General features: G+C 36.2%; 1 protein-coding gene across 2 annotated transcripts in view; it reads right to left on the bottom strand.

Annotated features, from left to right (window-relative positions):
* Nucleotides 1-5,314: 5,314 nt before the first annotated feature.
* Nucleotides 5,315-16,081, bottom strand: part of PLOD2 (procollagen-lysine,2-oxoglutarate 5-dioxygenase 2) — a 55,522-nt gene continuing 44,755 nt past the window's right edge. The window contains exons 12-20 of one of the 2 annotated variants that reach the window (XM_062582704.1): nt 14,932-15,057; nt 13,559-13,700; nt 12,260-12,322; nt 10,576-10,689; nt 10,121-10,186; nt 9,126-9,230; nt 8,057-8,203; nt 7,720-7,845; nt 5,316-6,543 (exon numbers count right to left, since the gene is read on the bottom strand). In XM_062582704.1, the coding sequence (XP_062438688.1) occupies nt 6,388-6,543; nt 7,720-7,845; nt 8,057-8,203; nt 9,126-9,230; nt 10,121-10,186; nt 10,576-10,689; nt 12,260-12,322; nt 13,559-13,700; nt 14,932-15,057 (1,045 nt within the window). In that variant the 3' untranslated portion in view covers nt 5,316-6,387. Of the gene's footprint in view, nt 6,544-7,719; nt 7,846-8,056; nt 8,204-9,125; nt 9,231-10,120; nt 10,187-10,575; nt 10,690-12,259; nt 12,323-13,558; nt 13,701-14,931; nt 15,058-16,081 lie in introns of both variants that reach the window. The other variant, XM_062582705.1, reaches the window with a different exon arrangement.

The raw sequence follows: 16,081 nt of genomic DNA, 5'->3' as shown, positions 1-16,081 counted from the left end.
CGCATATGACTGAAGTACAAGAATTACGAAATTCCTCTTATTGCAAGTAACACTATAAAGAATTCCACTCTAATTCATGACAGCACAGTAAAGACATCTCTAAAAGAGTATAAAACTTTAAGGCAAAATACTATTTTACTGTACAAAGACCTCGGATGCCTGCCATACTTTATGGGGCATGTTTTAAATAATGACCAAACATTTCAAATAGCTCATGTTCTCTGGTGAATCAGAGTTTAGTGAAGCAATTCAGAGAAGACCAGTCTCTAAATTTGTCTGTGCCAGCAGTTCATTGTTCTGTTGTGCACCAGCCTGCATGCCATTAAGATTACCCTATATTTCAGAAGATAAACACTGGGGTTTAGTTGCCTGTACTTAATTCTTTATGCCTGAAATTTTCATGCATTGTACCTACATCACCTTGGTGACCCTTCCTTTAAAAAGCTGTAATGTCTTTGTGCTTTTGGGACTTAAAGCTTGGTGAGACATAACATCTCTTACAGAAATGCCTTTGGTTATGGCTGTGCTCTAGTAGTTAGAAGTCTCCAGGTGGGGGGAAATCACGTCTCCAGTAAGCTCAGAGTTCAGGTACTAAAATACCCAACGATTTCTTCCTTACAAAGCACAATCAGCTTTCTCCAAGCTCTTCATATGCAACAGATCCCCAGGGAGCAACTAAGCTGGATCCGACTACAGTGGCAAAAAATAATTTCTCTGTAATCATTGTGCCGAGTGCAGCCAGGGCCTAGGACAGAGTAAAACCATCTCTCTCGGGTACCCTCACCGACTCCCCCTCTCCATCCTTTCTGCTACTCTAAGAAGATGGAGAAAGACATCTCCTTCCAATATTAACAACAGAAGTCAGACACGCTTTTGTGGAATGAAAACATACTACTGTTACCAGTCACCAGGGCACTTTAAACAGCCAAGACCTAAGCAGTAATTCTAGTCCTGCTGTTGTATTACACGGAGAAGACTATTTACCTTACGTGATTGGAAAAAATGCTTTTCTAATTTTAAAAATAAAATTACTACACTAAAAATAGAGTTTTTCTTAAAAGGAAAACCTTTAAAACTTAAAAATAAGGTTGCAAACCTTATTTTCACATGCCACCAATGGAGGAATGTATACTGTGAGAGATTAGCAACCTAAATCAAGAGAAAGCTTAAAATCTGAAGGATTAACTGTGCCTACTTTGAAGAGTAGGTCCTGATGCCTTAAAGAATTGTATATACATCTCATGGGTTTTAAGTATTGATCTAACTGCCATTCCAGCTGAAGCTATGAAAATGCAACATTTTCATGCCCAGTCTGTACTAAATCAGATGCTAGGATGAGAAAGTAGTTTAAACTAAATACGATCCACTTCCTTCCTCCTCTCTGTATTTCCCCTCCTCCCCTTCTACCCGCTCAAAAAGGGAGGAAATAAAGTAGTGCAAAGTCATTAGTATTTGAGCAGCTCTTTTCACATCTGAGCAAAATTCTCAGAAAAAAAAAATGTTCTGGTTTCAAGCCAGATGACTAATTCCTGAATAAATTTGTTACTATGTGACTTCATACACGGAGACATTCAACAACTGTGAACCAGTAGCAGGCAGCAAAGAGGGGACAATATTCCAGACTCAGAACACAAGAGAGACCTTAAAGGAAAATTTTCTCCGCTCCCTACTTGGCATAGCATTTCTCTGAAGCACTGCTGGTGGCATAACTGACATCCATCACGCAGGCTTCCAAATTTGCACTAACACCAGAGGTTGTAACTAAGCTGAGTGAAATCCTACCTTTGAACTGTTGCCTATTTTATTAAGTACCTTGACTACATTTTGTTTGGTTAGATTATCTCATAGCAGATTCTTGTACAAAACAATCCTGTGGGACATTGCTTTAAACGCAGCCAAAACAGTTTTTCTGAAGAAAAAGAATGAATTTCCATCCAGAAGTTTAACTTTCCAAAAGTAATAAATTACCAAGGGGAAAAAAAAAAGACAATCTTCTCTCTACATTTAGCAACCTTAGCAGTGGGTCAGGAAGTCAGCTGCTCCTCAGAACACGCTGTACACATCTGTGCTGATAGCTGGTCAAAGAAGCAATTATGTGGAGGTGAATTTTGAAGTTTCCTGAAAACTGATCCATTCCCTTTTCATCTCCACCCCACAAAGTACCCTAAAGGACAACCATCATCCTATATGTTGGACTTAGCAAACTGGAATACAATTATAGAAAAAAAACCAGAATACAACTGTCATAAATAAAAAGTGTCACTGAAGATGACAAAGGCATCTTTTTCCAACTGTGTTTAATGTCTGAGTTGCATATAAGAAATGAATTTTGAAAACAGGAAATGTTAGACCATTCTTTGCTGCTGACAAAGAGAAATACCAGCTTCATCAGATTAAGGCCAGTGGGAAACCATGCTGGAGAACAACTAGAGATGACTCCTCCACCTTTTGGGTGCAAGGAGAACCCTGCATCACTGACTCCCACTTCACTTTTACTGTTGGCTTGATACTAGCTTGCTGCCAGAGACTAACTGCCTTGGCAGCACACTAGAAAGGAAGAGAACAGAACAGCTGCGGTCTCTTGAAGGTCCTCAATGAGTTAGTCATGCCTTGAACTCCATAGTTTAGCAGTTCTGCTAGTATAAATTAGGTGCTACTTGATTCCCTTTTGACCTGCCAATATGAACTCTAAGCATGTGTTTTATAAAGGCTTTGCCCTATAACCCAGGCTCTGCTACAAAATCAAAAAACCCCAATCAAAAAAGTAAGAAAACCAAGTCATTTCTCAGCTACCTCAGTCAAAGGGGGCTCCTGAGAGAGGTAATTGTGCTCCTAACCCTAACCTAATCCTAATGTGAAAATGTCTGCTCCTCTGTGCAAGGAAGTGATGAGTCAAGGAACGAAGATTCAAAGCAATACTTACTGCTTTCACAACTGAATCCAGCGAAGACTATCGGAAACAAACCAAAAGAATTGAAATGCATGAATTCTTTAAAAACCTCACTGCAGCAGCCTAACAGAAAAATCTGGACATATTCATTTAAAGAGAAAAATAAAAGCAAAACTAATATGTGAATGTGAGAGGAAAGAATGCTAAGCGGTCTTTTTTAGACTTTTCCCTCTCTTGAAATATCTTTACCCCCTTATTTCTTACACATTGCAAAAGAAAGGCTATTGTGCTTTGAATTAACATTTATTCCAAAATAAAATAAAATGAGGATAAAAGGCATTAAAACAAACAAACAAAAAACCACCATAGTCAAATAGATGCCATTATTAATGAATACCTCACTGAAAATTCATCTTCCTTTGGGCTTATCATAGTCTTACTCCTATCACCTCACCAGAGCAATGGAATGGTAACTATTTAGGAGAAAATGAAGACAAATACGTATTAGAATTCTTTGCTTCACAGTAATGTTAAAGACGACTAAATGTGTAGAAAATATTCCTGAATGCCCTGGACATTATTTAGGAGTATTAGAGAGTTAAAGTAGCCTATGAATATGAAAAATAGAGAAGGGGGAAAAAAACCCATCAAAACTATATTCACTCTGTTTGGTTAAAAAATGTAAGGAATTTTCTCCTGCCCATATCCTGTTCTCCCTTCCGTATCCAAACCACTGAATCTCAGATTCAAGTATTTACCAGTGAAAAAATAAAGCTAGGTGAAAGCAAAACAGGTCAGATACTTTACAAATGCTTCATTTGTTGCAGAGCACCTTTATGTCCTTGTACTCCTACGGTCTCACATACACTGGTGGAATTAAGGCTGCTATGTTCCTCCAGGTGTATTTATCTTCTATGTCCCAAATCCGGCTTGGTTAGAAGATTCAACCAAAAAAACCTTTTAAATTCTTTTAGAATTACTGAAAATTAAAAATGATTTCCCAGTAGTGGTAATTCAGTATAGCCTGTATGAGCGACTGTACCAAGACACTAACAGTACAGTAAAGCTTTCAACAGTAACTCAGGGGAACTTTTAAGAACAAACTTTTTTTCTGGTATCTGTCAATGTCTAAGAAATGAATGAGGGCTCTGTTGTTCACCGCATCCATTGCCACCTACCCGAAAGGGAGCTGTTAACCTTGGCAAATGTTTCATCGCTAGAAATAAAGCGAGAGAGGATTTTTGTAGTGTGAACCTAAGCTTCGTAAACACATTTTCCACTCCAAGAAATGTGCAGCACACTAAAACACACCATTATAGCAAATAGAGTGAATTTAAAAATGTAAACATGCAAATTTAACAATAAGTAGAGCAATCATATCAGTTAATACTTAGCAAAATAAAAAAAAGGGATAATCAAATGTGATGCAGAAGCAAAAATTATGCAAACAACCCACAAATTATGCAAGAAACCTGCAAAAAAAAAAAAAAACTTCCTCTGTGTTTTGTGTTCAAGGATTTTTTTGTTGTACTGCTGTTTTTTCAAGAAAGCTTCCTCACAGCACTAGCCCCCCCTTTCCCGACGCCGCGGTGAAGAGGCGGCTCTGTCCCGAGTGAGCCTAGCGGGCCACAGGCAGGCTCCCGGGAAGGGCGGCGCACAGCGGCTGCCTTCGGCCCTCCGGCCCGCAGGGAGGGAAGGGGCTGCCGAGCGGGGAAGCTCACCAAGACAGGGCTGGCTTCGAGCGTGCAAAGTTTCAAGCACATAAACAAAGTCGGGGGACATGTTTATCGATCTGAAAAATACTGACGTGAAACGGAGAAAACCTAGCAAAGAAAGAGAAATGCAAAGAAAAAGCAACGACTTTCTTGGGCGAAGCCATTCCTTTCCAAACCACCCCGCTTCACTACAATATGCAAAGTTCCATGTATTTGCTTCGGCATGACTTTCAGCCCAGTTACTCCCTAAATCTCAAAACAACAGAACAGGGAAATAAGCAAACCTGATTATTTTGGATAAAAAAAAAAATAATCTTTGAATTCTTTCACAATCTTTTTAGCTCTGAATAAAGCTTCTGCAGGAAAAGCAATTTAAACTTCTTCAGATATTAGCAGGTGGAAAGCGATCTACTGTTCAGACCACCAAAAAACATCTGTGATATAAAAAAGGAAGGTTGGCTCCCAAGACGACAAGCGTGCCTCTTGCTGCAGGAATTTGTAATGCAAGGCGAGTTTTTGTGCATGGGCACAAATTCACAAAAGAGAATTTCAACAGTAAACAAAAATAAGGTGAAAACTGGCAACACAAAGAGAAACTCTTACCAATAAAAATATCTATACAATACCTTTTTAAGTTATTTGTCCGTAAATATAATCTCTGTAAGGACAACATCAATGTGCAAAACAGCTACCTAAGGCAGTCAAGTAAAACCTGTTGTATTAATTTAAAATTACCCTTTATTTTTCACAAGTTTTTCCAACACATTGTGCATTTTGGCACGGTTGATTTTGAGTTAGTTTGCTTCAAGTTTCTTTAAATTACAAACAGTAGATACAGTAGGAATATTTAGATGGATTTCTTTAAAATAAATTGCAAGTCAAAACCCTTAGTTTTAAAAGAGAAACTTCCACAATTTCATTTTCCTGATACAAAATTCAAGTAATTTTAAATAAGAGTAGAAAATTGTCTTTATAAAACATCCTGATATTAAAATTTACCAGTGTTCTGAAAATAAACATCAGATTCCCAGTATTAGTTGGGTTCAAATACATATTTAGAAAAATAATTCATTTAAAATGAAGGACACTTGGTGAAGAAAAGTGAAAATTTTAACAGGATGAGTTCTTAAAGCAAATGATAAAACCATTTTTTTTCTTTGTCAAATTATATATCATTAGTCCATCTCTGCAATGAATTTTATTTTTTTTCTAAAGATGCACATTTCAATATTTAAAATGAATTAAGAAGAAAGGCTACTGAGATGTTCTGTAAAGTATATACCAGCACATGGAATTATTGTTTAACCTCAGCAACTGTGTATGAGATTCACTTGATGGTGTTTTTATGCTGTGGTTTTTTAAATGGCTGTTGCCAAAGATACAGACCACGCAACTTTAGCTGTGTCACTTTACTGAATAAAAACCACAATAATTTCTTCAAATAATTTTGTATTTAGGATTTTCTTGCAACAAAGAAATGGATTTATTATAAAATGCTTTTTCCTCCTTACCCATTCTTTAAGACAGCAGAATGGAAAAAATAAGCAGGACATGTTTACTTTGTGACTTAAGGCTCAGAGCAGATATTGAAAAATCTCCAGCAATTTAAAAGCATTTTTCCTTCCCTACCCCCAATTATTTTAGCCTAAAGTAATCCTGATGTCTAGGAGCAGTTACTTAAAAGTTTCTTTTTTCACCATCTTCTGGAAGAAAACTATAAATAAATTTTTATGTAAAGAATCAAACACTGGCACTGAAGAGGGCAAAAAAAAAAAAATAAAATTAAGGATCAATAAATGATACTGCAATGTATCTTGTGCCATTTAAGATAGGAAGTCCTTCGTGTAAATGAGTCAGTCTTCCAGGGTGCATGAAACTCCATCCTTTCCTGGGGGACTCAATGGAACAGTTGTACCTAAGAAATTTGCATCCACCTCCCTGTAACAAAAGATTAAAAGGAAGATCTTTTACCTTTCATTATTCTTGAATAGGTTCCTTTTCATTTCTCCAAAGCTTAAGATATTCTGCTATTATTAATAGGCTGTTAACAATAAATAAATTTTACTATCCATACTAACAAGGTTTCATCTTCAAAGCAGTACTTAAGAGCCATGCATTTACAGTAATAGAGATTTCACCTCATTTTGCTTCAGTATTCTCTGTATAGCAATTCATTCAAGCAGCAATTCTGACGTATATTATTGAACAGCCCTTTGATAACATTAGTACAGTTGCTATCAGAGAGTAGCAAATCATGTTTATAGATCCTGTTCCTACACAGCATCTCTATCTAGGACAGCATTTAAATAAATCTTAAATGTCCTCCTGGCTGTTATTTCCAAACAGAAGCAGTATTTTCTAAAGGCAGAGGTTTGAGGAATATACTCATGGGTGTTAAGTGTAAGTGTAAATAAGTAAAACAGGACAAGCTTCTCTACTAGCCAAGGCTGGATATTACTTCCACGGCCCTTTCTACCTCTGCAGTCTGAGGGTTGGTTTATTTGAACTACTCAATAGTTAAGCAGGAAATAATATATCTCAAAAAAAAAAAAAAAAAAAAAAAAAGAGAGAGAGAGAGAAATATGATTGAATATGTTGTTTCTGTGGCTGAACTAAAACAGGAGACAATTGATAAAAACAATTTTATCATAGAATCATAGAATCAGTAAGGCTGGAAGGGACCTCTGGAGATCATCTAGTCCAACCTCCCTGCTCAGCACATTATATAAAGAAGAGAAGCCACTGCAATCAACTTAGGACTATACAAAATAATTTTAAAAACCTGTTTTTCACAATACAAGAATGAAGCATTTCCAAAATGTTGAAAGTGAAAGAGTTCGTATGTCCAAAGTTTTCCTTTCATACCCAGCCCTCCACCACCATTGGCTTCCACTGAAATGATTTGCCTAATACAGTTTGATTGCATCAACAGACGCTGCAATCTGCAATTGTGCAAATCTAATATTTGTGAAAAAACACCCAGCAATAATATATTTCAATCTCTATTTTCCTCTTCCACACAGTCTGTAAGTATATCAAGTTGAGGTCTAGTGTAGAAACAAATGTTAGACACTCAGAAGACATGTTATTGCAATAAATAAGTTGCAAACTTACTTGAAAGTCCTCTCCTACTTTGTTGAGAGCAATGTTGATTGTGAACGTAGAGGAATCGTGATGAGGTCTGAGTGAACGTTGTCTGTCAGGGCTGTATTTTACAACAAAATTCAGTAAAGCAAAGCCCTGAAACAAGATATACAGACTTCAGTATGTGGACTTCCAAGTCACACATGGGGTTTTGTTCATAAGAGCTGAATTAACAAAACAACATTTATTTGCAATTATTGCTATGTTGCACACAAACTCACCAACCAAATAGGATAGGATATATTTGATAAAATACTTAAATTAGTCATTCATCCAATAATTGCCTGCAACAGTTTTAAACACATACCTTCGTATAATAACCAGCAAAGACTTTCAGTGTTACTGGTGCAATGAACTCTCTTATGAAATGCAGCCATTCATTATCCAGTCCAATTTGCTTCATATGAATATCATCAGTTGGGACATTTTCATAACCTCCAGAAATACGGCTGTCCTAATGAGAACACCATAAATAGCCTTGAAATAAGAGCATGGAATGCTTCTGGCACTTCCACACATGCTGGCTTGAAATCTGCAGAATCACAAAACTACAACAGTGCTCTGCCCCAGCGGGTACATTTGAGCTCACTGCACATTAATTTCACAGCTAGCTGCTGGGGGAAAAAATACTGAAGTAACAACAGAAATTGAAAAATTTTAGAAAGGTGAGTCAATATTTGCATGTGTTGCCCATTTATAAGGACTTCATGAAGGTAAGCCTAAGTTAAATAATAGTTTTAATGACTGTGATATAAAAGGAACTAAGCAACTCAACTTATATCGGATCATCAGAACACAAGCCTTCAGCTTGCCATGGCAATAAATATATTAAAATAATGTAAAGATAAAAGTATGTTAGAAAGGCTTTTTGGAAGCTCCTTCCTACAGTGAAGTCATGATGGCTGTAATTCATCTTGTTTCCAGGACACAGGTTTGTGAATGTGACAAACCTTCCTGTTAGCACTCTAACTTTAGCAGCAGTTAATGAACACCTTGAGGTTTGTGCAAACACGAACACAATAGCTCATTACATTTATGAGTGACTCTTTAGAGAGACAAGTCTGACAAATTAGAACTTAAAGAGATAAAAGAGTAAAACTTCTCTAAATAATGATGAACGTCATGGATTTGCATTGCTACAGCACCTACACTGCTGCTAGCATCCAAATTGACTATTTCAAGGTTAACTGAGGAATGTCTCCAAATCTGCCAAACAACAAACTACATGCTGGACAAAACTAAGCATTTTATACTGTAGGCAGATGTCTTAGGTCATTAGCAATTACTGGAATGTTGGAACTGTAGTACACTATGGCTTACTACTATCTATTTACTCTCTTAATAAAAAGATCTTGTTTATATAGGCAGACACTTACTTGGTGTTTTCCACCAGACCATTGTCCAAAATGTTCCATTTCTTCTACCAATTCATCACAGGCAGTCTCAGAAAATATGGGAAACCAAAACACATCTGGACATGGCTATTAAGAAATGAACACAGATTTTTTTTTTTCAGTAGAAGTTATTACTGCTATCTTTTATTTTCAACAACTAAAAAGCTCATGCCAAGGACCTCTTCACTCTTCTGAATCACTAAAGAATATCAGTAATTCTGTTCTGAGTCATAATCCAGATACATCTAAATAATTTCTCTTGATCCACACCACAGTTTGGCTTCATTCTGGAAGAACAAAGAGCCACACTGTATGTCACCACCCACAATGAACAGACTATGTACCCAAATATTCTTGAATATTCAAATATTTAAGTATTCTGTGCCTTGGTTGGTCTAAATGATAACTCTGGCCTTCTAGGTATGAGCTAATAAGAAAAACAGTTTTCAAACATAACATGGCTTTAAACGTGAGAACAATTTATCCTAGTTTCTTAAGAAAGGTTAATTAAATTGCTGTGCCTAATTGCCATAGAACCCATCAGCCACCATTGATACAATGATTAAGACCTTAAAAGCGTTATGTCCAGTTATGTGAAAGCAAGCAGCCAGACAAAGGAAAAAAAAGACCTCTGAAGCATCCAGTGAGGCTGAAGGAAAAGCTTCCTTCTGGGTTCACACGTATTAGATCTTAGAGAATCCATATGAAAAGGCACACCTAGAGAAAAGCTCCTGTAAGAGCTTGCCGTTATTAGATATGGGAAAACACATCCGTTAACTACAAACTCCAAATCAACTACAATTGCATTTTGGAGAAGGAAATTACTTAGACAGTTATATTATTTGGAGCAATCTACCAATTCATTTTTGGACTACTCTCATCCAATTTTCAGAAGTGCAAAAGTTCAGCTCTGCTGTAAACTTCAAAAGGTATACAGCCACAGACCAAAACAGCAGTCTAATAATATTTATACCTACTTGTTCTACTATATTATCAGTGAAGATCTTGGAGTAGTTGGGATTTATATAGGTTTCCTTCCAGTCCTGAAAAAGATTATTTTGATACATTAAAAACTCACTTGTTCCATTTTAAAATGATAGAAAAAGTAATAGCCATTCTGTTCATTTGCTGTACTGAAAGCATGACAAAATTAAACATTTCTCATATCCCTAAATGAACTGGATCCCATCATCTCTAAAACACAAGACCTGTTACATTATGGCTGTATCTCCAACTCCTTACTCAAGTCATTGGTTTACTGATATGATACATTGTCATTGGCTTAAGTAGCTGGTATAGAACATGATCAATAGTTACTGCATAATAAAACCAGATGTTCTCCAGCCAAATGCCATGAAAGTCCTTAACAAGATAAAACTTTAAAATAGTTTTTTAAAATAAAATAATTATTTATGAATAATTAGATGCATACCACAGGATTTTCAAATATCTGCCAGAGGTCATTGTTGTAATGGGAGGTATTGTAATTGGCTGTAGAAATAAGTCTTCCAAATTCATGTCTGTTGGTAATGTACATGAAAACACCCTACACCAAACAGAAAAAAATCATCATTAGCAAAATTGTCTATTTCAGTAAAAACAACATTAAAAATATCTGTGTGTTTATGCCTGTGCTTGTTTTGTGAAATATCACACACTTGTACATTTATATTATACATGTGCATTGTTCATTTTTAATTCTCAGTATCTTAAATCTTCAAATGGTTGATTCTAATCACAGTGTAGTGCTAGTACTTTTTTCCTTAATAAATACTTAGTTGAATTTATTTTCTAAGCAAATTAACCAAATACATATTGTTTATAATGCAAAACTATCTACAGTTATAGCAAGTAAAATATATCTTTTTTCCCCATAAAATCTAAAGCAGACCACACTAAGTGTTTAACAAACTGGAAGTACCCGTTCTCACACTGAAAACACCTGCACAAGAAAATCATCATCTGAAGTTTAGTTTCTGATTAAAATCTGAAAGAATGAGCTAACAGAGAAAGGACTAATGGAAATCAGAACAAGAAATGTGTTTCAGGGGATTAACTACATGATTCATCCTGTGAATCGGCCTGAAATAAAAAGGTATTGGCAAATACAACACAGTAAAATTCAGATTAGGGTACAAAATAGCTGAGCAAATATTGCAAAGTATGTGCAAAATATTAAGATAATAGAAACATGGCTCTATTATCAAGCTATCAACACAGGATACTAAGAGAACTCTTGATAAGAAATAATAGCAGAAAATATTTTTTTCAAATAAGAAATTTATATTTTTTTAAATTTATTTTACTGTTTTTCAGATCAAAACTTCATTTTAGAATCATCTGTGACTTTTAGATTTGCAGCAGATGAAGGCATTCCCGTTTGGATGTTTTGTTACTTCTATCTATGCTTCTGTCTGAAAAAGAGTTAAATTGTCAGAATAATAATGATTATGCTAAACATGTGCCCATTTTTGGGCCCCTACCAAATTACTAAGTAGCTGCAGCAGGGAGAATGAGGAGGGTCCAGGAGAAGGAAAACAGCTTTAAATTACATAGATTTCACACCTGCCCTGTGCTGTCACTGGGCCTGGTTTACCTGCTAGTGATTTGAGTTTTATTCTAATTTAATACCACTGTAAGTCTCAAAGAGATGGGGGAAAATCCATCTGTACAAAAAATCGTTTGAAAAGTTTATCCTCTTTGGAAATATGCCAGAACATTTGGGATAAATCAATGCACTTGGAGTGAGAAGCAACTTTGCCGCACACATGATCGTAGTTTACTGCCAAGGCTCCTCTCCTTCCTTCTTTGGGCTGCTGAACCAATTTTAGCTACTGATGGACAGATCACTGGATGCTTATGCTGATACACTTCAAAAGGACCTGGACTTAGCAAGTACTGAGAAATCTCCCTGAGAGAACCTCAAGCATCTCTAAGAAGTTCTGGGCTGGTCATGAAGAACGCGTCCGTGGTGAAAACTTGAACCTTAGAAGACTGAAGAGAAAGCTAAAGCAGTATTTTGCTGAGATTAAGTGGACAGAGAAGGATCTTCCTGTGGTAGAATAATACCGCATGTAATAATAACTAATGAATTAAAAAAAAAAATAAAGCAACACCTTTGGGGGTCTGAGCATATGGAATGTTTCCGAAGAAGGGGAGTCTTTTTCCCTTTGTAAAGTCTAAAATGAAGGAGAATCATTACATCAGTTGACTGATACAAAGTCGCTTTCTCTTTGTCCAAGTACTATTAGATTTCCACAGTTATATTAGGGAAGTAGCAGCCTTTGACCAAAAGCTGATATGCCTTTACAGACAACATGCATTTCCAAGCAAAGCTCATAATGTACATGTCAAAGCTGTTTCCACCAGCCCCTTCTTATCTGCTGCAATACAAAAACAAGCAAGTACCAGACCATCTTGCAGCACAGACTGAGAAAGAGAAAAAGAGAATGCAATTTTCTGATGAGCCACAGAGTCAGATTAGTTTAACGAGCACACGGGAAGCATAGGTTTGCCATAACTGATGCTGCAAAGGTTTGAATACAAAAGAATTTGACTGTGATGTTCTGAAGAATCAGTACAAACAAAGGAAATCATGCCTTGTTATGAGGGAATAAAAAAAAAATTAATACTTGCCAACTTTTCTTGTTCAATTCAGCAAAATTATTTTTCAATGCTACAAAGTCTGGAAATAGGTCTGGTTTAGCTCTTATTTGTTTCTGTGCTGAAACTAGCGTAAATATCAGTAGAAATGTGGATTTATATATTCACATTTTTACAGTACAAATACATTTTCTCTTATTACTTACAGCTTAATGCAAGTAACAAAAACTTCTGATACAATTTTAATCAACCTAGAAAATGAATGAGTCCATGCCCCCTAATACGATAGATAGTATTTCATAAATCACTATGGATTTTTATATCAACACTGTCTGCCATCTAGCTTAAAATATATCTACTCAGCTATAAAATTGCTAAATATTCCAACTTAGTTTGCTAGAAGTTCCATATCGTATAAAAACGTGGATAGCAGAGTAGCTCTAAATGCATTGATAAATTTGAAGTCATACACAGCAGGGGTAAAGTTGAGCTGTCTTTCATCCTATTGAGGTTGTGTCAACAAGCAAGATATTTTATCCTCAATAGGAATTTTCAGTGTGTTTAAATAAAAAACATCATGTAGTCAGTGCACCAATGCACTGGCCTTAGAAAAAAACTCCACTCTGTTCTTCTCAATAGTTTAAAGAAATATACCTAAAGCGCTAATATATCACAAAAATTGGCCAGTACTTTTAATTAGAAGTAAAAATACAAAATCCAAGATCAATCAAGTGAAGCGGTCAAGTGTAGCAGGACACAAAGCAGTCCGAGTGTATTCTATTTAAAAGCAAGCTGTTATAGATACACCTTACCATTTCCCTGGCATTCCTGCAGAGAGCCATATCAGGATCCAACTTATCACGTATAAAGTAGTTTTTCTCCTTCATCTCTGATCTGAGAATTTGTCCCTTAATTAAATATATATTAGCCATATAAGGAATATTCCATACTCCTCTGTAATAAACACATGGAAATAATTTAGTCACTGAAGCTGTTATTTGTTGTATATTTATTAAATTAGCATCTGTATTTACTGACAAGATAAAGTAAGCTTCAAGGCAATGAAGCTGAATGGTTCCCAATACTTGTGAAAAACTACAGCTGGACATAAAGAGATTACATCCCAAATGTTGGCGTAGGCAGTAATTGAATTTTTATGAAGTGCTGTCATGAAAAGGGAAAAAAGTCAAATTCTCTAAGTTTTAGCTACAAATGTACTTCATGTTTGTATAGTCAAGGCTATCAATCAAATTCCATTATACTACAGTATTATTCTACACTGCCAGATTGAGAAAATAATTCTGAAACAGATTTTCAGATGAGTTTAAGCACTGTACTGAGGCTTCACACAGCTGGTCTGACCTTCTCACACAAATACCACTGTCTACAGCAGGCCATGTATTTATGTGAGTTGGGCCAATATCAACAAATAAGCATTGCTGTTGTACAATGCATGCGTTGCCAATTTTCCTCCTTCCCCACACCAAGTCTCCCAAACCAAGAGCACATCTTTCAGTGCAGTGCAAGAAAAGCCAGTCCTGTTCAAACAGTCTGTTCCAGACCTTTCTGTTTTTTCAGGGCAAGGAAAAGAAGTCATCACTGCATGTGAAAGTCAAGCTTAGATAAGCTTAAATCACACTGATTGTGGAGGGAGTAACTTAAAAGGCTGTGATACAAAATATTTCTCAAGACCCCAGACATAACACACAAGAAAGACATTAACAAACAGATTACAGTCGTTCAATTATGTGTTGATTAAACACTCTATTTGTCCAGAGGAGATGAAGCAGTCCTTGCAGCCATTTGATGCATGCCTCAAATGACTCCTTTAGACTGAGGTTCCTGGGACATAGACAGAAACTACAACCCTTTTGCTTTGCTATTTCTTTGTTTTGCTATTTTTTATATTAGGCACTCAGAGTAATCAGACACAATCAGAGCAGTACCAGTAATGACTGTGCCCACTACAAAAACTAGCTCACTGTGTTAAACTCTTTGCTATTTATTCAATTTCAGGCTGCGGATTGGAAACGAAGGGAAAATGAAAGCGTATCTATGAAACGAAAAAAGCTAAACAACATAACTAACATAAGCTTTTCCAAAATAATGCAAGTAAGGTAAGAATATGTTCCTAATAACAGTACATGAGTGCCTTGACCTCAAACCTTAACCCACAATTACTTACACTCTGTTCCCTTGGACGATATCAATATAGTCCTCTGATCGAGCATAGTAGCCATCCGGGCTCAAAGCACCCCAAAAATTGGACCAAAGCTTCCCATGCCGAGTTACAAGCGGAGCAATGATCTTTCTGTGAAATGACATTCAATAATAAGAAAACACAAGTTGCAATACTTAGTCTCTGTGTCAAACTACATACGCTTTCCTCACTTTAGTATTTTAACAACTCTGTAATCCAATGATTGTCAAATATTAGAGCAGCAACGCTGACCTTGAACAAGAAGGAAACAGCATCAAAGCCTTCATCTGCCCAAAGACAACATCAGTGTAACAGAATCAAAGATTCCCTGTAAATCAGAAGCAACTGGGTTTTCAGTCAATCAAAAGGAAAAAAAAAAAAATACTGCCCATGACATAATGATAGAAAAAGCATCACAAAGTCAGAGAATAACAGATGCAAGTGCAACCTCATGAATCTGAATTATTCCAGCTTTCTCAAAATTTAACACAAAGTCAAAAAGGAAATTCAAAGTTGACTAGAGAAAAAGAAGAAAAGGGAACTTCTGTTCCAGAGACAGTCTACTCGTAAATATATCTTGCAAAGCTTCTGCCTCTTCCATGTCATATATTTGGCTTTTATTCTCTCTTTGTACAACAGTAAATTTTATAAAGAACACTACATAAAGTACTGGCAATTGTATCTTCACCTAAACTCTATCCCTTCTCAGCAGTAGCTTAATACAGACACTGATAATTCATGCAATGCACTGGATATTCCAGATGTGTTACTAAGGCCCAAACACCAAAGTCACACCTGCAGAGGAGGCATCCTCCAGCTGTGCTGCTATACAGTGTGCACAGCATGTCATGTACGGCAGGTCCCACATGCCTACAGCTGCCACTGGTCAGAAGTCGCAGCTTAGTTTGACTTAAGAGAATTTAATACAAAGAGAAATTGGTCTTTAGAGCAAGAATGATGGAGCTGCCTCAGCTCCAAGAAAAAAAAATCCAATCTTTTAATTCACTTTCATTTTAAAAACAAAGTAGTAATATTGCAATACCAACAATAAACTATACATTTTTTTCTTTTTATGTTTGACTAACTTTGAAACATCAGTCCTTGAGATCTTGACTGATCTCATAAAAAAGTATTT

Source organism: Rhea pennata, chromosome 9 (assembly GCF_028389875.1).
Source record: "Rhea pennata isolate bPtePen1 chromosome 9, bPtePen1.pri, whole genome shotgun sequence".
In the NCBI taxonomy this organism is placed as follows: domain Eukaryota; kingdom Metazoa; phylum Chordata; class Aves; order Rheiformes; family Rheidae; genus Rhea; species Rhea pennata.
This window is presented reverse-complemented; position numbering and strand designations above follow the sequence as displayed.